Here is a 23,331-nt window from a genome sequence, read left to right as displayed (position 1 = left end):
TACTGTAGAAGCACATATTTTCGTTGGGTCAAAATTTCATTGTTTTTAAACCAAATAAAATTTCATTGGCATTTAATTTCATCCTATTGTTATCTCTTTGTAATCATTAATACCTGGGTTAAAAATTCATCAAGGATTTAATTTCGTTGATTTATACTCCCAACGAAAATAACAAAATTAAATCATCAACTAATATTTCTGCTTCTACAGTATTTTAAGCATTACATTGCCAACATTTATTGGTTAGAAAATAGAATTGTCATTGGAACATGAAATGTCATTTGACCAGAAGAAGCATTGAATTTCTTAATAGATTTCTAAAAACAAAAGTGGAAGTCCCTAATTTTAACAATTTACAGCGATTATTATTTGATATTATCTTCAGGAATTCTACAATCTTTAGAATTGATTACTCTATCTGATGGTGAAATGGTTAGATTATTATTTTGTCAAAAATTGTTATTAAAAGATTATTTTGTCAAAGAAATTATATAGAAAATAGCTGCTCCACAAATCAAGCAAATGGCACTTGAATTAAGAATCAAGATGTCAAAAAAAGAAATACAGAAACACTAAAGAAAATTTTTCTTCCAGCATCTTACACCTTTTGTTGAGGAATAATCAGGTTATGTAGATGATTTCCATTCAAATCAGATTGCTGCTAAAGAAAGTTAAGAGATGTTAGAAGAGGGCAAGCTAATTATGTATTCCAATCACAAATCTGTGTTCCGGCCCTGAATAGTTATAGACCTGATGTGGACAAAATATTTGTGAGCCTTTAAAACATGAGATTACTGCCATTATTGCATTTCACGAGGCTGATTAGGTAGAGCCTTAAAGAGTCCAAGTGATAAGTGTATAGGCTGGGTAATCAATGGTTCAGTGTGGCGGAGAGTCTCGCAAGATACTCTCCGATCACGTTAATGGCTTGTTTTTCTCGTGTCTTTCTTTGGAGACCAACATCTGGAAGGAAAGAGAAACTACAAAACATTAACAAAAAACCACAAGAAATGTTGACTTCAAATGGTATGAGAAACCCTTCATTGCTGTATTGAGGAGCTTCCTGTGTAGTTGAAAATGAGAAAGCTTTTGATCAAAATGTATCATGGCTGCTAAGAGACAGTGCTGATGTAAATGTGTTTTATTAAAAGCATATATCCTTTGAAGGTTATCAGATACTGGTATGTCTTATTTCCATGAGAGTATCATATGAAATGGGTGACTTGTTCAATAACGAAATGTCACTAATTTATACAGTAAAACTCGTTTAGTACGAACACGGATAGAGCAAATTCTCAGATATAGCGAAGTTTTTTTTAAGTCCCCAGTAAAATTCTTAACAAATCTTTGCAAAATTTAACGGTTATAGCGAATTCGGATATAACGAATTTATGGATATAGCGAACTGATTTTGAGTCATGTAGAGGTGAATAATAATGAAATTTAACACTTTTATAACAAATTTTTTTTCAGTTTAAAAATATTTGCACCTCCATTTAACATAACGAGGATTTACATAGAAATATATAGAGTAAATTTTTAAAAATCTTGTACTCAGAAACTAATCAGCCAGGAAAGCTGACACTTGTGTGGAAGCATCCTCAGGCAGTTCAAATTCAAAGTTGTGAAAATCATGACCTTGGGGGTCGGGGGGGGGGGGGGGGGCACAATCGGGGTTGTCAAATTTTTACATAGGAATATATAGAGTAAATCTTTAAAAATCTTCCTTTCCGTAACCAATCGGCCAGGAAAGCTGAAACTTATGTGTAAATATCGTTAGGGAGTGTAGATTCAATTGTGTGATGGGGTCACAAGGTGTGGAGGGGGGACAAACTTTTACATAGTAATATATAGAAAAAAATCTTTAAGAAATCATGGTCTAAAATACCATTAGATTAGGAAAGCTTGAACTTAAGTGGAAGCTACTTCAGATAGTGTAGATTATAATTCGTGAATTAAAAAACAAAATCTTGAGAAGTAGGATGGGGCCACATTGGAGATCCAATTGTACAAAGAAAAACATTTTGATTATTTGAAAAAAAAACCTGAAATGTTATCACATATGGTTTTACTTGCCTCTTGCTGATTCTTTAAAATGGTTTAGACTCTGGCCCCTGTACAATTCTTGGGCCTCACAAGGGGTTCAGAGTTTGATGTAGGTTTATATGCCATATATAAACAATTGTTTAGGATCTTTTTTAGAAATGCAATGCTCAACATGTGATATGACTATAAAATCATGTTAGAAAAGGGACTTGATTATGAACATAATAATATCCAGGAGGAAAATGGATTTTTATTCATACAGGAATGACATGTATTATATATAGATATTTTGTATTATTACTCCATTTAGCTGATTTTATCATGTCTATTGTTGCTCAGGTGAGCAATGTGGCTCATAGGCCTCTTGTTTTTATTCAGATTGGATTTATACAGATTTATGAAGATGGGTTTTTTCTCTGGTGGGCACAAAATGAAGCAAAATGTCATTAAAATGTTGTTGAGATCAGAAGGCAATTGGCAGAGACATTTCAAGCCATGGCACTTTGGATAAATCTATAGTGTACATGTACTATTAAAGTGTTCAGTTCACATTTTAACTATACGAGGAATACCATCAAAAAGATGTTTATATGTTCATTTTAAAAATTCTTCTATTTCTCACACCATAATTTACAATGTACTAAAATTGTAATCGAATCAGCTGTGTCAAAAATTATAACCTTTCAATGGAATCTTGTGATTAAGATGTTTACATGTACAAAACTTAAATTCTAATTCTCCTAAATCTATGGCGTACTTTTGGATTATCAAATATTTTCGGAGTCCTGTCTGTAAGACTTTCATATGTACAAAAAATTAATTTTTAAATTATCTCTCTCTCTCTCTCTCTCTCTCTCTATTTCTCTCTCTAATTCTCACACTCCAAAGTCTGTGTACTTGTAGAACTTGCGTGAACGGCTCTACCATTCATCAGAAGACAAAGGTGAAGAACGGAGACCGAATCCTCTGGGGAAACAACCATTTCTTCCGGATAAATTGTCCCAAGCAGAACAGTAAGATTCCCCTCACTGCTCTCTTTTTGTCTCTGTCCCTACAGGCAGATCCAGAATCAATGAATATCAGCTGCTCACCATTCTAGAAATGAAAAAATCAAATCCGCATTGGCATTTAATTGTTAGTTTGAGTCAGATTTATTCAGTCAGTTCACTCCTAAAATCTGTGGCTACGTGCAGTCAATCAGACAATTACTGTTATTCTGAGCGTGGTGAAGATGACTTGTGCAATTAAAATTATGAATTAATATTTACATATAGTTATAGTACAATCATCATCAAACATACTTTAATTAACTTAATTATGAGATGATTTAGGAAAGACAAGTATGAACACCATTAATGATTACCAGTCCAGTTTTTGTTATCTTGATAATTTTAAGTTTTTAAAGCAACCTAAATTTTTTTTTAAAATCAGTATTGTTATTTTTATATTTTGATATTTGTGATATCCTTATGTGAATTTTGACCATTTAGGCAATAGTGTATGTATACATGCAGGTGATACCACATATATGGTAATTTTGGCAATGATCTAACTTTCGCTTTTTTCACAATCACTATATAGCATCGCAAAATATTAAACACACAGAAATTATATCCGTTATTGTTTGCTATAAGAAACTTTTTAAATCACAAAAAAAATGAATGACGCAAATTTTTAAAAAAGTTATATAATCTTCCAATTTTTGCAAATTTTGTAACACCCACAAAAAAAGGATATACAGTAGGTTTTCTCTGGGTGGAACAAATGCTGAATGAAAACAAACCTTTGCTAGGATATGTTGTATGAATTAGATATCAAAGACATTAACTACATGTATAAAACAACTGTAACAACCTCAGTAAAATGTAAACAGTTATCTATGTTTGTAATTTGATTAGTAATAAACACATATCGTCATCTGGTTGATTGTAAAAAATCTCATGAAATCAATGCAACTGCATGCTTAGGGAAACAATTTTAAAACCGACAATGTTCTGTCAGATAACTCAATATTTATGAATTCTGTATAGAAGTATATATGAAACAAGATGAAGGAGAGCTTCTTGATGATGACGACCTTGACCTATTTTCAGGTCCCCAGTCACAGCCCGCTGAGCTGGACCAGACCATTGACTACAACTTTGCTCAGCAAGAGCTGATGATGAATGAGTACTCCAATGACCCCATACAGGAGGCCATCTGTGACCTAGAGAAGCAGTACGAGGAGGATAAGCAGGGTAAGGATCGACGTACATCTACATCTACATGGGGAGAGAGCCGCTCTATGTTACAAAACTTGTGCCCTAGCTATCCCAATTGTAAATCAGTACATAGAAAATATGTTAAAATCAAATAAAAAAAATCTACATCCTCTAAAACAGACTTTATGGTTAAAATAATGTCCATAAGATCTTTATTTTTGGTTAATATTTTGTTTGGAAGTCAATGAAATAAGAGTATTCAGTAGTGTGATACTTTATCATTCAGAGTTACTGTACATGTAGCGCAATCAATGAGGATTTCGTAGGTACTCTTCATAAACAGACATAAACTTCAGTGTATTGTGAAAGTCTTCTGAAATTATTTTTTTTTCATACATTTGCAGAGGCTTTGGAGAAACAGAGGCAAGAATATGAACAGAGAATGCAGTTACTAAGAAACCAGATTATGTCCCCGGGAACCCCCAGTAATCCTTTCCTCAACTTCAACAGCTTTACCCCGCCTGGTTCTGGTTCCCAGAATACACTGCAGAGGAAGTACCAAAAGTGGGCTGAAAAGAGGTACAAAACGAAAGGCGTTTTATTCTGTGTTTGAATAATTAATGTGGAGAAAAAAGGATTTGGGTTTTGTTTAGTTAAATGATGATGTTAGAAGCAGTTTCTAAGAAACTGGTCATGATGACGACACCATACTTTTATTGTAGGAAGAGTAACCTTAAGAACAGCCTGCAGGTGCTGAGGGAGGAGGTATTGAAGGCCAAGGCTCTAGTCAGGGAGGCAAACGATCTGTCCCAGGAAATGGGCAAGAAAACTGAATTCCAGGTCACTCTGCAAATTCCAGCCAACAGCCTCAGTCCTAACCGCAGGGTATGTTCTATGTCCTAAGACATGTTACAGATATAATAGGGAATCAATTAAGATGTTAGACAAGAATCAGAGGAATGGAAGGAAAGAAGCCGGTCTTGTGCTTTGATGCGTACATCTTTTGTTATGCAATAACCATTATGGGCTTGCAAATAACAGTGTATCATAAAGATACGTAGTAACATTATATTGATATATGTACTTTTGCCAGTTAGAAGACAGCATAAAAGACAATACCCCAAAAAACTAGATCAAGAAATATTTTATCTGAAATCAGAATTGCATCATTCTGCTCCAACTGCCTTACTGATTACTTTTATCTTCTATTACAGAAAGGCAATGGCTTTGTTAGTGAGCCAGCCATTTTAGTGAAGAGAAAGAGTCGCCCTAATCAAATTTGGTCAATGGAAAAGCTGGAGAACAAAATTATTGACATGAGGGAAATGTACGAGGAGCGGAAATCCTCGGGACAGCCCATGATGGTAGAAGACACTGACTCCTGGGTTTGTCGTTGTTGCATGGCTTTTGCTGACCTTTTGACCTCTGTGAAAACATGTGACAGATTTTAAGGACAAAATTACATGTAAAATAGATGTGTGCCAGAACATTCATGGCAATAATTGCTCATGTTAAAGAAAGAGATTCGGAGATTTCTTGTATTAAGTAATAATTCTGTCTTCATTGGAGGTCAAGGTTATACACTTAATTTTGCAGTTTTAGTGTGTTTTAAATAATTTTTCATCTGATGATAGGAAACGTTATATAAACAACAGGTAAAACATTTTGATCACACTTGCTTGCATTAAAAAACACAAAGTTATGAAATTGATATAAATATTGAGAAGCAATTCATACTTGTGCATGTAAGTCATTGATAAAAGAATTTTGTTTAATTCACAAAAATTGCATTTAAATTTTACCATTATCACTTCTAGCTTAATCTGTAGAAATGTAGGCAGATAGTGTAGAATTACAAAAAGCTTTTGTTTGCTGCTTTCTGCAGCTTGATGGCTGAAAAGTCAATATGGTTTGCTTTATCTGTTTTTGTACAAATTTTTAAAATTAATTACATTCCATTATCCTAAGTACAATTGAAAATCCTACTTGGAAAAATTTTTTGGAATTGATATCCTTTAAAAAATACATTTGAATAGAATCCATAGTATTATGAAGAAGCAGAATAGAATCCCTTGAAATATTTTTACTTCTGCTTAACAGCAGTCATTTATATACTTAACAGGACGACAAGCCGCTCGTGAAGGGTGACCCTTTCTACGAGTCCCAGGAGAATCATAACTTGATAGGAGTAGCCAACATCTTCCTGGAATGCCTATTTCATGATGTTACTCTGGACTACCATGTGCCAATTATAAGCCAGCAAGGGGAGGTAATTGATTTTCAAAGGTTTATATTTGGTATGGTCAAATATCTGCCCCCAATTTTAATCAATTTTTAAAAAGTGTCGTATAAAAATCAAATATTCATGAATCGTAGACAGAGGATGCCTATCACTTTTATCTTGATTTAGCCATCATTGCTTATTCACTGCTTATCCATGACGTCACCTAAATGACCTAATTCCCACAATTTTGCAAACAAATGAAAATATTGTCATTTTTTCTTTATACATGTATTTTGCATTCGGAAGTAAAGAGCGCAGGTCTACTCAAGTACATTTTAACAAATGTTTTTCTTCATATAATTTTACAAATCATAGTAGAAAATGGTACTTGAGCAAGCCTGTGTTGTTGTTTCCCAGTTGAAGAAAAGTCTGAAAACACCCGTTTTTTGCTACAAAACATCAAGTTATAAAAAAAAAGAACAATCTTCATGACGTCACTTCTACATTACGATGTCACTGTGGTGATAAACTCTTACATGCTTATTTTTAATATGATTTCAGCTATCTTCCAACTTATTTTTAAAGTTCTTCAAAAACCTTTAATTTTGGGGGCGAAAAATGCATAATACCACACAGATAGTCCTTTAAAATTACCCTCCTACCTCTTGTGTATATGGTAATAGGAAATACATATCAGTATTTTGAAATAATTAATAGCCCCAGTGTACAATATTGTTGAAGTGTGCCACTGTGGTGAAATCATTGCTTTTGGTATTTCGGGATTGCAGATTGCTGGAAAGTTGCACATCCAGATCTCTAAGTTGGGCGGATCTTTTCTGGAGCGTTACGGCGACACGACAAATGAGGACATTGAGGACACTGATCCAGCCGTGTCCAGGGGAACTCCAATGATTGTCAGGGTACGTTTCAAAAGTCACTGTCAACTGGGATATTTACTTGTTTTATTGATTAATCAAATTGAATAGTTTCACAAAGTGAATTTGGTTCTTCCAGAAATGATTTAAATTAAGTGAATTCGTACTCTTGCATACATTATAACAATATTTATTTCATTATAGTTGACGATCCTCTCAGCTAAAGGCCTCCCCTCTTCTATGTCCAACTTTGTGTTCTGTCAGTACACATTCTGGGGTCAGGAGGATTCTGTGGTAGTCCCTCCCCAAATCAACCCAGACATGGTGGAGCGCCAGAACTCTACAGGTGACACAGTGATGGTCAAATTCCAGCACAAAAAGGTGAGGGGAGTGCAAACAGACTTTTGCATTTTGCACTTGCTTGTAAAAAAAAAAAAAGTAATAAAACTTAGATATTTTCTGACAGGTGCAAGATTGATAGGTTTTGCTTTTCTGGTGTATCTTGAGCAAAGGCTTTCATGTAATTTTGGATTTTTGTACATGTTATTTTTTTTTCTAAAGGATTTCAAAATCAGTTTAACTGAGGAGTTTATTGAGAACTGTCAGGATGGGGCCCTGTCTATAGAAGTTTGGGGGCATAGGGTCACCTCCACCGGCAACAGTGAGACAGACATTGCCAAGACAGTCAAAGCCAAAACCCGCTCCCTGACTGAAAGGTAACCAACTTTGTTCCTGATAACTATGATAGTGAATTGTGCCATGTATTAAAGAAAACTGATCATAAGGTGATGAATTCTGTGATTTTAAGTACGTGTTGTGTTCTGAAAACGCAAAGTTGAGATGTGAGGTGTTGATTTTCTAGATGGAATGAAGTTAAAAGGAAGATGGAGCTGTGGGTGGAGATAGACGAGCTGAACCATCAGGGGGAATGGTCAGCGGTGGAGGTCCAGTCCAAGCCAGACGTCCCCTCCGCTGGGGTGTTCCAATTACAGCAGGTCAGTCTGATGAAGGGATTCCTTTATTAGCTCATAATAATAAAAAGCTCAACTTCTTAAGCTTTCTGTTTTACACTGCCATTTTTATGTATACCAGTTTTCATCTGCGATTACAGTATGTATGATATATACTATATAAGACTGTGGAATCATTTAAATTTGTGGAGGCCAACTTTTGTTTGCACATGATAACACATGAAAATCTTAATTCATTACTTGTTGGGGATGTTATTTGATTAATGGAGGGTACTCTAAAAAACCAGTGCACCAAAACTGAGCCACCATCATTTTATTGATTCCAATGTACTGAGTATATTATGGCAAGATCATTGATTGAACAACAAATACGACATTGACAGAGCACTAACTTTGTTTGCAGGGTCATTCTCATAGAATTAAGGTGCAAGTGAAGACGGTCACAGAGTCTGGGACCTTACCTCTGATACCAGACACCATTACCTCCATCTCTGTAGGGGGTATCACCAACCGTAGCAAACTACAGAAAGGGCTGGACAGCTACCAGGAGGACGACCTGACAGGACTCAGAGAGAGGTGGTCCGATGCACTGGCCAAGCGTACAAAATACCTCAATGAACAAATACAGAACCTTATCAACAAACCAGGTAATAGAATACCTCAATGAACAAATACAGAACCTTATAAACAAACCAGGTAACATTTCTATTACAGGAATGTAGAGTGCCTAAGTAGTACATGTAAACTAGTCCTGAAGTGTATCAGAAACTTATAAGATATAATGAATACTGGTTCCTTTGGTAACAAATCAAAAATCCCAGGGCATTCATCTATAAATGCCTGTTTTATTGTAAATGGATTTCTGTGTCATAGATCATGTTTTTCTCTACTAATTCTATCTGCACTGAAACTTAGAATACATAATATTATATATACATGTATATATAATTATATTTGAAATATTTGAAGAACTGATGCCTCTGTAAGCAAAATAAGTTGACCATTGTTGATCAATATTTTGCAGACAAGACCGAGGCTGATTCTGAGCGAGAGAGGGCACTGTTAGACCAGTGGGTGTGTCTGACAGAGGAAAGGAATGCCGTGATGGTCCCTGCCCCAGGGAGCGGTATCCCTGGGGCACCAGCCGATGGTGAGTCGGCCCCGAACATGGAGAGACACACGCCTGTTTTGTTCTTGGATCTCAATGGTGAGTGTTTTCAGTGTTTAGTGTAAAATACATATATACAGGAACACGTGTATGAATGCTAAAAAACCCTACACTATAGCATATCAGTCATGAGATTGCAAAATATATTTTTTTTTATACATTCTGGTTATTAAGGTCTTCCGTTTCCAGCGGAAGACCTTATTGTTTTCGTACTGTTTCTTATTATTATTATTATTTTTTTTTTCCAAATTTTGTGCACGAGATTTCTCGAAATCTATTCGACCGATCTCAACCATTTTTTCACAGATTGTTGGGCGTGATCTAAACTTCATACATTTTTCTTAATTTTTTCGTAGTCACTTCCGGTACCGAATTGTCGGCCATTTTGTAATTTTTGACGACCCATTTTGTGCAGCTATAAACTCGGAAACCATAAGAGATATGAATATGAAATTTTCAGGATAGGTAGACGATAGTTTGAAGTTGTGCAGCATGTAGTTGTTTAATGTCTGTTGCGCCATTTCTTGGAGCTCGCCTGGGCACGAAAATTGGGCACAAATTTTCATTCAAAATTTTCACACGTTTTGATTTATATCTTTTTATCAGTTGATATTTTGTTTAGACATATATAACAAAAGTGGTAGAGAATCAAAAGTTCTTTCCAACAAAATCAATAAAAAGGGGCTGGCCCCTTTATTAAGGGGCCAAGGCACTCTTAAACTCTATTACAAATAACTTAAAAACGATAAAGTTTTTGTAATGCAATATAGAAGCAAAGTTGTTGATCGTACCAATATCTATTAGAAAGAATTATTGCCACGCCCATTTATTACGTAATTAGGGATTTTTAAGGGCCAAAGTACTTAAACTTTGACGCAATATAACTAGAGAAGTAGACATTTTTTGTTAGACATGATAGAAGAGAAAATGTTTAAATTTATGATTTAAATCGATTCCACTTATCAAAACACGAATTCCTGTCCCCATTAAGGATCTAGAGGGCTGGCCCCTAAAATATTCATACATTTGTATCTCAAAAATGATCAACAATTTTAGATGGGTGTAAGAACAAAAATTGATAGTATTCTTAAGACCTTTTCAAAGAAATCAAGAAAAAGGGGCTGGCCCCCTTTTTTTTCGGGGGGGGGGGGGGCAAGAAACTCGTAAAGTATATTACAAATTACATAAGAACGATTAAGATTTCGTAATGCATTATAAAAGCAAAGTTGTTAATTGTAGCAATATCTATTTGGAAAACTCATTGCAACACCCATTTATTACGTAATTAGGGATTTGTATACATTATCTGAAAGTGTGTGTGTGTGGAGGGGGGGGGGGGGGTAATTCTAAAATTATATCGATTATTCATGGTATGATTAAAAACAGAAATCGCAAGGAAGACCTACTCGTTACTCGTAACGAGATCGTATCTAGTTTCATTTATGTTTGATTCAGTGTGCTGTTACATGTATCTTTGCACTTCTATTGATAATCCTCTTTGCATTGATTTGACATGTTTTCTGTTGAGTTGTGGAGTGAATGAATTTCTCGGTTCTGATTATTTGGCATGTTATTCCCCAGCTGACGACATGAGCACCTCGAGTGCCAGAGAGGGCTATCTAGCCTCGGGGGTCAACTCTATTTTACCCAAAGAGCATGCAGGATCTTTTGTCAACCTTCCCATCTCAAAAGCTGAAATGGATAATGGTTCTGTATGTAGCACAATCATATACACTGTCAAGATGTTTTATTCATCGTTGAAAGTATTTACTGACATGACCTTGTTATCAGATTTTAGGTTGGCCTTCATATGTGAATTTTTTTTAATAATAATAGATTTATGCTGTTGCATCCTGGAATTCCACTGTACATGACTCCGAGTTGCTGAACCGCGTCACTTCGTCCAACGACCGTATCTATCTGATCGTGAAGGTGGTGGTTAGACTGAGTCACCCAGCCTACATGGAGCTTGTGCTGAGGAAGAGGTTGTGTATCAACATCTACAACAGTCTCAGCTTCACCTCCCTTACTGGCAAACTCAAGCAGAAAATCACTGGGACGGTGAGACTAACTTAGATAGTTATTGCACAGATATTACAACAATTTAACAAAGATGTCTCAACACTATCACATTGATATCACACAGATATTACAACACAGATGTCACAACAATATTACACTGATATCACTTTGATATCACACAGATATTACAACAATATCACACACATGTTTCACAACAAAATCAAAGATATAAATGCTGATATTAATTCCCATTACTCTTTCTGTATACAAACCCTCTTCTTTCTTTTGTGCTTTAAGTTTCGATAGTGCAAGAAGGCAATATTCAAATAAGTTATCCATCTAAATTATTAATAAGTGAATGTTAAAGAGGTTTTTTCTTTTTTTCAGGAAAAGTTTTATCAGAGTGGCATTACCTACAGTTTGGTCTCCAACATTCCAAAAGTAAGTGAATGTAGAGTATAGATCAAACACTCAAGAAGAGCAATGGTTAAAGTAGCAAGCATTGATTCTGAATGAATATTATTTGATATATGTAAAGGTTTATTCTTTTATTTTTATTTGATAAGGCTTCTGAAGATTTAGAAAACATGGAGACCTTGGCTCAGATGGCAGCCTCCCAGAACGAGACGAGCACAGCGGACGGCGAGTCGTACATAGAGAAGTACCTGAAGGGTGTGCAGGGGGTGGAGAGTATACTGATGGTGGACAGACTGCGACAGGAAGTGGCCGTCAAAGAACTGTCTTCCCAAAAGTCCAAGTCCCTCACCAAAACCTACAGTGTCCCTAACATCCACCAGGTTAGTCTTCTCTCAAAATTTGGTTTAAGAATTCAAAGTAGTAAGTAGAGATTCATTTTCTTTAAACTAGGAAATGTACTGCAGAAAGAAAGTTTGAATGCAACATCCATCTGAATTTGTAAATGCTACTTGACTGCATACATTTCTTTTTCTTTTCTTTAACATTGATTGCAGTGTGTAGCTTATTGCTCGAAGTTCTATGCACTTTAACATCCTCCTCTGAATGAAGACACTGATTGTTTAGTGTTTATTAGTAATGCTAGAGTGATTTCCTGAATCTTTATCTTCTTTATTCATCTTTTGATTGCTTATTAGTGTGTGCTGTGACCTAAACGCACTTAACATTATTTTCACAGAGTCTGCTGTCACCTTTAAAGGACATACAGGTACTGCCATTTTCTATCCCTCATCATTAATCACTGTGGAATCATTTTTATTCCTGGGAGTCAATGTTCGTGGGCATGCAGCCAAACTTTGCCTGGTTCTTTGGGACGTAATTTCGTTGGTAGCAAGTTCGGGATAATTTTGATATGTAATAAACAAATGCTTGTATATATGTTTGTGGGGATGTTAATTCCTGTGCAAGGGTTACCCACGAAAGCCACGAACATTGGTCCCCCACAATAATGATTCCACAGTATTCAGTGAATAAATCCTATCTCTTCACTTATTGATAATATTTTTTTATCAAACGGATTTTTTTCTTGAAAAACAAAATCTGTAGTTTTATATACTTATGCATGCAGGCCTTGATATTCTTCATATGATTTATCTTCCCTTTATCTAATTTCAAGCTTTTTGACATTAATGACTGATATATTACATGTACATGTACTTACATCTACAGATTGTAAATCTTTTCTAGTATGAAATACATGTAGTATGGCTTGTTCTTTTAAGTCCATTTAAAACTTCAAATATTTGGGTTTAAAGTACATCCCTTTTTTGGGAGTTGATTTTAATCAACTCTCCTATGCAGTCACTCAGGCAAACCGAAAGTGAAACAGTGTTTGGACCTAAGCACAAATCATCACCGCTGACAAGACTAAGTTCTTGAAAATAATAGAAAAAAAATTCGATGTAATTTATGCTGAAGCATTGTTTTTTGCACATAGTGCTCATAGTATATTTGGGTCTTTCAACCAATTAATGACCTAATCATGACATTAGGATTGAAACAACTTTAAGATCAGCCCTGGGTTTTTCTACTGTCCTGGGTCCATAGAATTGGGAAAATTGATGCATAAAATGTTCAAATTGGGAAAATTACAAAAAGTACTAGTTTCATTTAGGGACCAACTTTGATGGACTTTTTCACTTCTTCCTAACAGAAAATAGTGGGAAGTTTAAAAAGTTTGGGAGAATCCATTTATTTGATGACATTAACAGTGATACACTTAAATTAGATTAATTTAAACACAATTATTTGTTAAGTCAGAATACAAGGTGACTTTAATGTCTCTTTCAAAGAAATTCCTGCGAAGTTACCACTCACAAAGCGAGTCACCCCCAAATTGGTCCATTATACATGCTCAAAACAAAATTAAAGAAAAAGAAGCTGGTCAGTTGCATCCTAATTAACAGAAAAAAAACATGCTATGGACACTTGATTGGGGAAAGGGGATTTAAATTTGGAAAAATATTCATTTGATGATTTTTTAACAAGAATGAGTTAGGTAAAGGGAACCAAAATAAGCCAGGAAAACCTGTGTAGATACCCCTGTAACATCACCTGTTAAGACTTTGTTTAAGCACGAATATTTTGATATCTCTAGCTGTGTTGTTGAGATGTTGGATCATATTGAAATGAAACCTTTGACCTTTAACTTCTTTAAGGTTAAAGGTCAAAGTCACATCAACTTTGTAAGATAATTTTCACTTTATTTTTCAGTGTCAAAATTGAAATGAAGAAAAAATATTTTAATTTTAATTTAATTTTAAAAAAGAAATTGAACTGATTTTTGACCTTTTATATACGGATACAAAATCGAAAAATTATTAAGATGGGAAGATATAATATTGTTTAAAAATGATGTGTTTAATAATTGTCATCAATTTTTTCCTAACAGCAAAATCTGCGAGCAGACAGTATCCAAGACCTATCGCATGACATGACCATGTCTCCCGGTCGTCTAGGATCGCCAGGTAATGCACTTAATTATTTTGACAACGATACAGTAGAATTTATGTTAAAATTTGGAAATGAAAGAAAATTTTATGTGAAACTGTTAGGAAGGTTGATATATAATTAGAAAGCCTCTTACTGGTATGTATGTCTCGCGTGGAGTATATTTGATCATGGCTTATGTCCTCATACATTGTTATTTCTATCAGAATCCCTGATTTTGTTTTCGTGGAGATTTAGTGATGCATCACACTTTACCTTAACATTTGCAATCCCATGCATCTTTGCTTTCGTGTTCCAGTGATCTCACACAGGCGTCTGGCTACAAGTTTTGTTTCTCTTTTTTGACAACTGGGCAAATTATTTTTCGGAAATTTTTTTCTTTTGATTACAGAAATATATATTAAGTTCACAGCCGCTAGGGTTTGATGGTGCTTCGTTGTTTTTCAGAGAGACCCAGCTTTCTGAACTTGAGATCGATCGCGATCTCTCCACGTACGTGTACTACTCTTCTCTCGATGTGTTACCACGGTAGTAACAGTTTGATTCATCTCCTTAGTCACACTGTATGCATGGATGTTGTCGGCCATTGCTCAAATTGTTGTTCAATATTGTTGTCAAGATGCATGAAGTCCATGTATTGAATTTTATTAAAATTTTCCTTATTTTAGATTCTATGTAATGTTATAAGTTATTTGAGCATTTTAAAGGCAGTGTACGGGTACAAACATTTTGACAAAAAAACATCATTCCTGAGTTTAGAAAGAATTTGCAGACATTCTTTATGTTAATTTATTGATTACTACATGTTGTTATAATTAATATTTAGTTTTTCTTTTGTTTTTGTTTTTCTTTTATAGAGTACTTGTTGTATGTTATGTATTTTATATTATTTGTCAATTTTATTTTTTATTTTCTTTAAGTGTCTGAAATGCTAAACGTTTTTGAAAGATCATTCTTTTTTAAGTTTTATGACCCTAATGATCAGATCTGAATTGATAAAAATTGTGGAGATGCAATATAATGATGCATAGGAACTTCCTAATGAAATATTACCAGTAGGCTAGCTATCACAAATATCTAGAACTCCTTGGTGATCCTTTGTAAGCTGTTCTGTATTCTGATGTACAGAGTTCTGCTGTAGTACATTGTAGTCAATCAATCAATCGCTGTGTTGATTGATTCGTTGTGTGCTATCTTACATCTCACTTTAAAAAATAAGGGCTTTTTGGGGGGGGGGGTTGGAGGAGTGGTAATTAAAAGGGGCCAAATTTGGAATTTGAAGAGAACTAGTATAATAAGCACAAACATTTTATTTATTATATTGCATGTGTTATATTTTCTTCAGTTTCAAGACTCATGGCTACTATATTTTAAAATGCATTGCTTATAAATACATCATGCCATTGTTTTGTGCTTTTTTTTTTTTTACTCTGCTGAAAGAAATTTTCAAAAATATACATGTGTTAACAATTCTGTTTCTGTTTATATAGCACTGGCCAAGTCTGCGCTGAGTCCTCATGGGGGTAAGACTGTAAAACTTCTGAACACACTGCAGGAGGAACAGGACCGGCGGGAGAAGAAGCCCCTCCTCAGGAGAGACACTGAAGAGGTTAGTGTCCTCGGTCCTCTTTTCTTGGCTTTCTAAATCCTTCCGTCCTCATACCGATTACACTGCCGTCTTTTGTTGGCTCAACTGAGGATCTTTCAAATTTTGCCTGATGTCCATTTGTCATCTGTCATTCTCGCTGTCTCTTAACTTTTCACATTTTTTACTTAATATCAAGAAGGCTGAAAACTGACTACCGAACCAAGTTCAATCAAACTGTGATAGTATGTAAAGTTCCAATAGTGGAATGTATAGGAGGAAATGTTAGAAAATTTTCTCAAGAACTTGACAAATACAAAATTAAATTCGAAAAATTCAAGGATAATTCATTCTAGGATAAGTCAAAGAAATAGCAATTATATCAGATGAAAATTGTTGAAAGCATTAAGAGGGCTTACCTGAGGTATGTGTTATGTACTTGAATGTTTAAAACTTGATATTTGTTTATAGGACATGGATGTTGAGGAGGCTTCAGTGAGAAAGCCTCAGTCCTCAAAAATTGAAGCAGACCCTCACAGCGTTGAATCGGATGACTTTCAGGAATTCGAGTCTTACAACCCAAATGAGGAGGGTCACAAAACAGTCACATCAGGTAGTGTTGATAATTATTGCTTTATTCCCTGTTGAACATTTATTTGCTCTGCAAATTTTTTCATAAGTATCTAATATATAATTTTTTATATATATACCTGCTTCGTTTGGGTCAAGTAATATCAATTGCTCCACCAAATTGCCATACCAGTTAGTACGCAATTGTCTTCTGTTTATTAAATTAAGTTTCATGAAACACTGGCAATAAGTCCTCTTCCACTGGAAAATTTTTGAGATATATTTTTGAAAATTTATTATTTAAATTATGTCTCTCTGTGTTTCAGATGGAATCGCCCGTTCCGGTACTAATGACAGTCTGACTGATGTACAGTGTAAAAACTTCACTCCCAGTCTGGTCTCCAGTGGATATGGATCTCAAGCAGTCTCTATGTTAACTTTATCATCTGAAGATTCACTCAGTATCAAGAGCATTGAAGACAATATAGAGTCAAATAAAGATTCCCGAGGAGATCAGAAAAGCAGTATGGAACAAACAAGCAGTGACTCTGATAATGAAGAAAACAAAGAGGGCTCAAATATACTCGGCACAGGAAGTGATTTAGAGGAGGTTCAAATTCAGAAAGAGGCTGTGTCTTTAAATTCTAATAATGGCGATCAAGTGACAGATGGAGCCTTAGTGGCTCCTGAAAGTGAAGAGTTGAATAAGTCAAATTTGGATTCAAATTGTTCATTAGACACATCAGGTTCATCGGTGGAAGCAAGAGATGGAAGTTTGTCAGAAAAACCAGACCCCAATAATAGCAATATTCATTCTACAATTTGTGATACATCTTTAAGTGAAATTAGTGAAGATGTAGAAAACTCTAACAACACTTGCGAGTCACCTGGAATATCTCAGTCAGAGAGATTAAAACGTTCAAAAGAGGAGAGAAAAAAGATTGTGGAAAGTCTTGGTGCTATAAGTAAAGACACTGGATCAAACAAAACCAAGAGGAACAATGGCAAATCAGGCAAGCCACCATGTGAGTCACAGGGGCCCAGTGCAATAAACGAGTTTGTAGATCCTTACAGTGAAACAGCCATGGAGGAGCTGGAGAGGCTGGGGTTTGAGGAGGACAATGAGTCCTCAGAGGAATCCTCGGAGAAATCCCCCACACTGAGGACCGAGGAACTGCAGATAGTGGAAGCCCCGAAAAGCCAGGGAAGGAAGGGTCAGGGTCAGCCCCGCCCCCGATCCTGCATCCTGTCACCCTCTCTTGACATGATGTCCATCGTGGAGGAGAGCATGAAGAGGAACAGTCTGACCCTACAACTGTCAGAGGATGAAATGTCAGGTACTGTCAACATCTAGATGAGGGACATCTTGCTTTCCTTACACCCAGGAGACCAGTTTCATTAGCCAAGTTCAATTTTCTAATGACTATTGAAATGCATACAGTTAAACATGTTTGATAAAATGAATTCACACTTGCAGCAAAGTCAATGTAAATTCCTTCACTATAACTTTAAGTTAGCATGTAATAAAAAATAATTGGTTGTAATGAAGTATGTTTGTAAGGATGTCCCTTACATTCACTATAAGATTGGTTAACTGTTCAAAAAACAATCTGTAGTTGAGTTTCCTGTCTGCAACAATGTGTCAAAATTTCAACTTTGAACACATATTTTACACCAAGCAATTTTTCTTCTGTTCCAGGTAATGATGACTCTGTGAGTGTGTGTTCATTCGGGAGCCGGGCAGACCTGGACAGGCTACAGGAAGTTCCGGTTCCTTCCTGGGTCCAGATTGATGAGAGCGTCATCGTTCAGCCAACAAAGGGATCCCCCAAAACGGGGGTGGTCAAGTTTGTGGGAAACGTGGAGTTTGCCACAGGACCCTGGGTGGGGGTGGAGCTAGACTTACCTGAAGGTAAAACACTAGCACCATGATAGTCTGGTCACTAAAAATAGATAGAAGTGTAGTGTAACTTGCTTAATTATAGCCAAAGTTCTGGAACAAATAATTTGATTTATTTAAACATAATTTGACTTTTGTCAAAAAAAAAGGTTATTTCAACTGGCAGACTAGTACTACATGTTGCATTGTACAAACACTTACCGGTAACCTTCAATTTGACTATTGAAATGAACGTCTAATGGTTTTGTAAGATGTATTAGCGAATTCAACTGTTACTGGATTGTGAGTAGTGTTTATAAACTTCCTAGATACCTAATGCAGTTTTATTTTTAATCTCCATTCCAGGTAAAAATGATGGATCGGTCAACGGCACCAGGTATTTCAAGTGCAGATCTCGACATGGCATCTTTGTGCGACACGATAAACTGGTCCTAGACAAGAAGAGGAGAGGTTCGCGGAAAAAAGCCAAAGATCTGGCCAAACGACACAGCATGGGGAGCATGGGTAATCTGGGGACCAGTCCAAACACAAGGTTAACTGGGAACCAATCTAGTCCAAACAGTACAGTACTGAAAGCCACAGCAGCCAGTAGTGCAAAGAAGAAATAAATCAGCCTCTACTCATGACGTGACGCTGATCTAGTCTAGGTTGTACAACTATGTGATAGAGTTACAGTTGTGTATACTTACGCACATTTACTACAAGTTTCACATACTGAATTTTAACAGCCTGTGTTCTATACCATCCATTTTCTTTCTTGATAAAACATGTTTATAATAAAGAAGTACTTAGCGAAGATCCTTAATTAATGCATGTGACGATTAGCATTTATGTTGTACATCTGTATGTTCAGTAGCTAATATTGGTTTACCATGATATAAAATTCGGATCACTTAATTGACCTTAATGTAACCACCTCATGAAATGATGGTACAAAGTTCTCTAATAGTTCATGTATATGTATGCTTCTAATGAAGGGCATTTTCTCCCCATTGCTGTTTTACCGATATTAAGACTATTTATTAATTGCTAACTGTTACCATGATTATCAAGCTTAGTAAGCCATGTTACATTTACCAGCTTTCAGTATTATACATTTTAGAATTTTTTTTCATCAATTTTTCGGGTGATATTTCCACAAAGTTTGAGCGATATTTTATTAATGTTTTTATGTGGACGAGGCGAGGTTTTTGTGTGAGACACGGAATATACATTGAGTACTTCCATTTTTAAGAAAAGGCTTTCAAGTTCATGAAGAGAATTCCATGGATGTGGATCTTGGATCTCAATTTTAAGATAGGTCTTCCACCTGGTAAATGATAATATATTGCACAAGAGAGCTAGAATGAGTGATAGTGTGTGATGAAGATAAAAGTATGATATGTACTGATAAGTTTCTGAATGTGTCAAAGACGTACACATGGACGGTTACATCTTGCTGGGAAGAGGGAAAGTTCTTATCATGTCTGATTCAGATTGTACAAGAACTTTTGTATGAAATATCAGTGTTTGGAGACGTACCAGATTTGTACCCTTTATATTTTCACTGCATGATCAATTATTGCAGTACTTTTATCAGTTTTTGACAGAAAATATTAAATTTAACAGTAGTTGGTTTCCTAGCACTTGATGGTTTCCAGTTTCTTTTTTTTTTTTTCAAATGTTGACCAGAAAAAAAAATGTCAGCAGAGACACAATGATTTTGCGGTGTTTTCATCATGGCCAGAATTTGGTTACAAAATGTGCAACTTCAGTGAGTTTGATGAGGACTGGAGAAGTGAACAACACATTAAATAGTGAAATAGCTAGGGAGTGAGTGAATACTCTCTCTATACTGGACAACAAGTGTAAAGCCAAGATTTCTGGTTTGTTATAACCCTCACCCATTTTTTAAAATGTGGACCATACATGCGGTAACTAGACTTAATCAGTATCAATTTTTGCACTAGTCGTTAGCATTCTGTAAATTCCTTACTTTACGTGGGTCTGATTCGGGGATTCCACTGTTTTTTATCAAATCACGAGAATAAAAAATCACGAGCACCAATTTTTTGTTATAATGTCTTAAAGTTCAAAACTGATAAAAAAAAATAAAAGTGAGATAAAATCTGCAAGGGATGCCCAAGATTTTATGCAGATATTAATTCCTCACGTTTTATAAGGAATCTACAGTAATCAAAATAATTTTCATGAAAGTGACTTAACAATTAGCTAGGTTATAAAAGTACTGACTTTTGGAATTTTTTGGGGTATTTCATATCAATAAAACAACAACTAGATGTGATAGGATCTTCATTTCTTCAAACGTGTGTAATAAGATGATGAATTTGAACATGAGGTGCCTGCAAGCTTATAACTGCATGATTGTAAGCCAAGTCCTATCATAACAGTTGCAATGTGAAAATATTTTCTTTAAGCCTTTTAATTACATGTGAAACGTTCACAAAGCTGTCATTTGCTAATGAAATTTAAGGTATTTATGTATCATATATATATTATTGGAATGTATTGTGATCATGTAAAGAACACTAGCTGTATAAAGACATTGCTGTTCAAGCTTCCAAATTCTGGATTTTTGTTGTGAAGAAAAACATATCATATTGTTCTATTATCATCCAGAAACCACTGAAATCCAATCCAAATGTCTATTACTCAAGTGAACTTAAGGTCGCTTTGTGTTTCGGTCCTTTTGAACATGAATGTTGTCAAGAAATTTTGTTCGACACTGACATGCATGTAGAAATCATAAGTTGTAGGTGACATTAATTTAATCATAATCTTGTTGGTCAATTATTGGTCAGCGTTACTCATCCAAGATCGTAAAGTTGATAGAAAGGAACATCAGGATCTCATGATTATGTGGTGTTGTGTTCAACATTCAAATCTATAAAACAATCGCAATTTTTTTTTACTTTTTCCAGCAAAATTTTTTATCCTGCTCTTTTTTCAAATATTTGAAGGCTACTTTAATTCACAGAGAACAAGAATTGTCATTTTGATTTTAAGATATGCAGGTATGAAGAATTGGGATTCGGTTTTGTGTCGGATAGGTTATTATTTTTTGTCCTTAGCTAAAGCCTGATTTTATAATGGAATTTGGATTTTACACAACATTTGAGTATTGGTTCTGTCTTGCTCAGAAAGTGGGAGGTGGTATATTTTTATTGTTGAATTAAAATTGAATTTCCACAGGTTAGAAATTAAGACATATGAGATAGTGGTTTAAAATGTTTACAATACATGTATATGTTTACATTTATATGTCATTATTCTAATAGAAGATTCATTCATGCGTGAAAATACTCCATCAGTTTCATTACTAAGCATAATTGTACATGTACTATGGCTCTTTCACCTATTTGTAGAACCTTAAAATCATTTTACAAATTAAAATGGAGATATTGCTTGGAATGTAAATTTAAATTGTTTGTTATTTGTTTAAGCCACATTAAACTTGCAATTCTAAACAATTTTTTTTTTAATAATGATATTGTATATTTATCCTTCCTTCATTGTGCATATGAATAATTTTTTCTTGATTGTAAAGTGCTGCCCAAAAGTTGTTACAAAGCTTTGTGATAGTTTACTTTGTTATTATAGTTTTTGTGTCTGTGTTGTGATGTACTCAGGCGATGGCGAGAATGACATTCCATTATTTATGTTATATATACATGTATACTGTTTATGCATGTGCCTGCAATAGGTTTAGAGCTGACATTTTTGCAACAGATATTTGAAAGGAAAAATAGGAACCTCCTTCCTCATCAAAATATTCTATAGTATTTTGTCCTAATTATCATATACATGTATAATATTCAAAGAATCTTTTTTGGAAATTTTTGATTTTAAAAGGGGAAACAACTAATGGTGATACATGTACATGTATTGCAAAACTTATATGTGCTGGTCATTAATTTTGTGATGTTATCATGAGCTGATTTTGTTTATAAATATCATTTAATAAATGATTGAAAAAAATATTAAATACCATAACGTGTTGCTTATTTTTGTATTATATAAACTTGAATTAACTATGGTAAATCCGGTTTAATTGAAATATCAAAGTTATTAGGCTCCACGTCATTTGCTCATTTCACTTCAAGGTCAGACAACTCGTTGCTCAATTTTATAACTTTGCAAGAAATTTGTTATTGATTAACTACTACTTTGACAAGCTTTCTTGCACGAAATCAGGATACCTTACCAGGCATTTCTGCAAAATACTAGGATATGCAATTTCCTATATAATCTTCTTGAAACTACACTTGAATTGCTGATATAATAATTTATATACTTATACATGCAGCACAAGGAAATTCACTATATTGGAGCTCCACCTCGGCTGGGGTTGGGGTTTGAACTCAGGACTTATGGAACCAACATTCTTAGCAGTGAGCGGCCACCGCTCTAACTACTAGGCCATCTAGACCCTTAAATGCAAAAAAAAAAAATCTAATCATTTTAAAAATTATTATAAATAAAATTTTTCATCGTAACTCTTTATTACGAGTACATACAAAAAAGATGCTCAAGGAACGCGTCGTCTGACCTTAAGAGGGCTGAATGGTCATGACCATTATTAGAGTATACTTATCTCCTTTAAAAGGAGAACTCTGTTTAAAGATATAGGGACATGTTAACATTCTGAATCTAAAACAATTGAGTATTTTATATAGTAAATAAAAATGTATGGCTAGGGAAATTGTATTTTAAGTTTTAAAGTAAACCTGATCGGTAATTTGTTTACCATTCGGTGTTCACAGTATGAAATCAGCTGTAGCTAATTTAACAATAAATTGCTTTCTTTGGTGATTGGTAGATGTAAATTAAAAAAAAGCTAAATA

At 34.8% G+C, this 23,331-nt stretch overlaps 1 protein-coding gene across 6 annotated transcripts in view; it reads left to right on the top strand.

Moving 5' to 3' along the window:
- The window catches only part of LOC128162792 (kinesin-like protein KIF13B), an 87,721-nt gene extending 65,249 nt beyond the window's left edge, over positions 1 to 22,472 (top strand). Inside the window, exons 15-38 of one of the 6 annotated variants that reach the window (XM_052826182.1) lie at positions 2,950 to 3,059; positions 4,140 to 4,283; positions 4,652 to 4,826; positions 4,970 to 5,132; positions 5,462 to 5,611; positions 6,370 to 6,516; positions 7,260 to 7,391; positions 7,551 to 7,727; positions 7,908 to 8,062; positions 8,209 to 8,341; positions 8,721 to 8,964; positions 9,342 to 9,524; positions 11,067 to 11,197; positions 11,322 to 11,546; positions 11,895 to 11,948; positions 12,074 to 12,304; positions 12,661 to 12,690; positions 14,374 to 14,449; positions 14,880 to 14,960; positions 15,923 to 16,041; positions 16,489 to 16,630; positions 16,914 to 17,924; positions 18,287 to 18,499; positions 18,833 to 22,472. In XM_052826182.1, the coding sequence (XP_052682142.1) occupies positions 2,950 to 3,059; positions 4,140 to 4,283; positions 4,652 to 4,826; positions 4,970 to 5,132; positions 5,462 to 5,611; positions 6,370 to 6,516; positions 7,260 to 7,391; positions 7,551 to 7,727; positions 7,908 to 8,062; positions 8,209 to 8,341; positions 8,721 to 8,964; positions 9,342 to 9,524; positions 11,067 to 11,197; positions 11,322 to 11,546; positions 11,895 to 11,948; positions 12,074 to 12,304; positions 12,661 to 12,690; positions 14,374 to 14,449; positions 14,880 to 14,960; positions 15,923 to 16,041; positions 16,489 to 16,630; positions 16,914 to 17,924; positions 18,287 to 18,499; positions 18,833 to 19,095 (4,489 nt within the window). In that variant the 3' untranslated portion in view covers positions 19,096 to 22,472. Of the gene's footprint in view, positions 1 to 2,949; positions 3,060 to 4,139; positions 4,284 to 4,651; positions 4,827 to 4,969; positions 5,133 to 5,461; positions 5,633 to 6,369; positions 6,517 to 7,259; positions 7,392 to 7,550; positions 7,728 to 7,907; positions 8,063 to 8,208; positions 8,342 to 8,720; positions 8,965 to 9,341; positions 9,525 to 11,066; positions 11,198 to 11,321; positions 11,547 to 11,894; positions 11,949 to 12,073; positions 12,305 to 12,660; positions 12,691 to 14,373; positions 14,450 to 14,879; positions 14,961 to 15,922; positions 16,042 to 16,488; positions 16,631 to 16,913; positions 17,925 to 18,286; positions 18,500 to 18,832 lie in introns of all 6 variants that reach the window. The other 5 variants (XM_052826196.1, XM_052826176.1, XM_052826189.1 and 2 more) reach the window with 5 other exon arrangements.
- The last annotated feature ends 859 nt before the right edge of the window (positions 22,473 to 23,331 follow it).

Source organism: Crassostrea angulata, chromosome 1 (assembly GCF_025612915.1).
Source record: "Crassostrea angulata isolate pt1a10 chromosome 1, ASM2561291v2, whole genome shotgun sequence".
Taxonomy (NCBI): Eukaryota; Metazoa; Mollusca; class Bivalvia; order Ostreida; family Ostreidae; genus Magallana; species Magallana angulata.
This window is presented reverse-complemented; position numbering and strand designations above follow the sequence as displayed.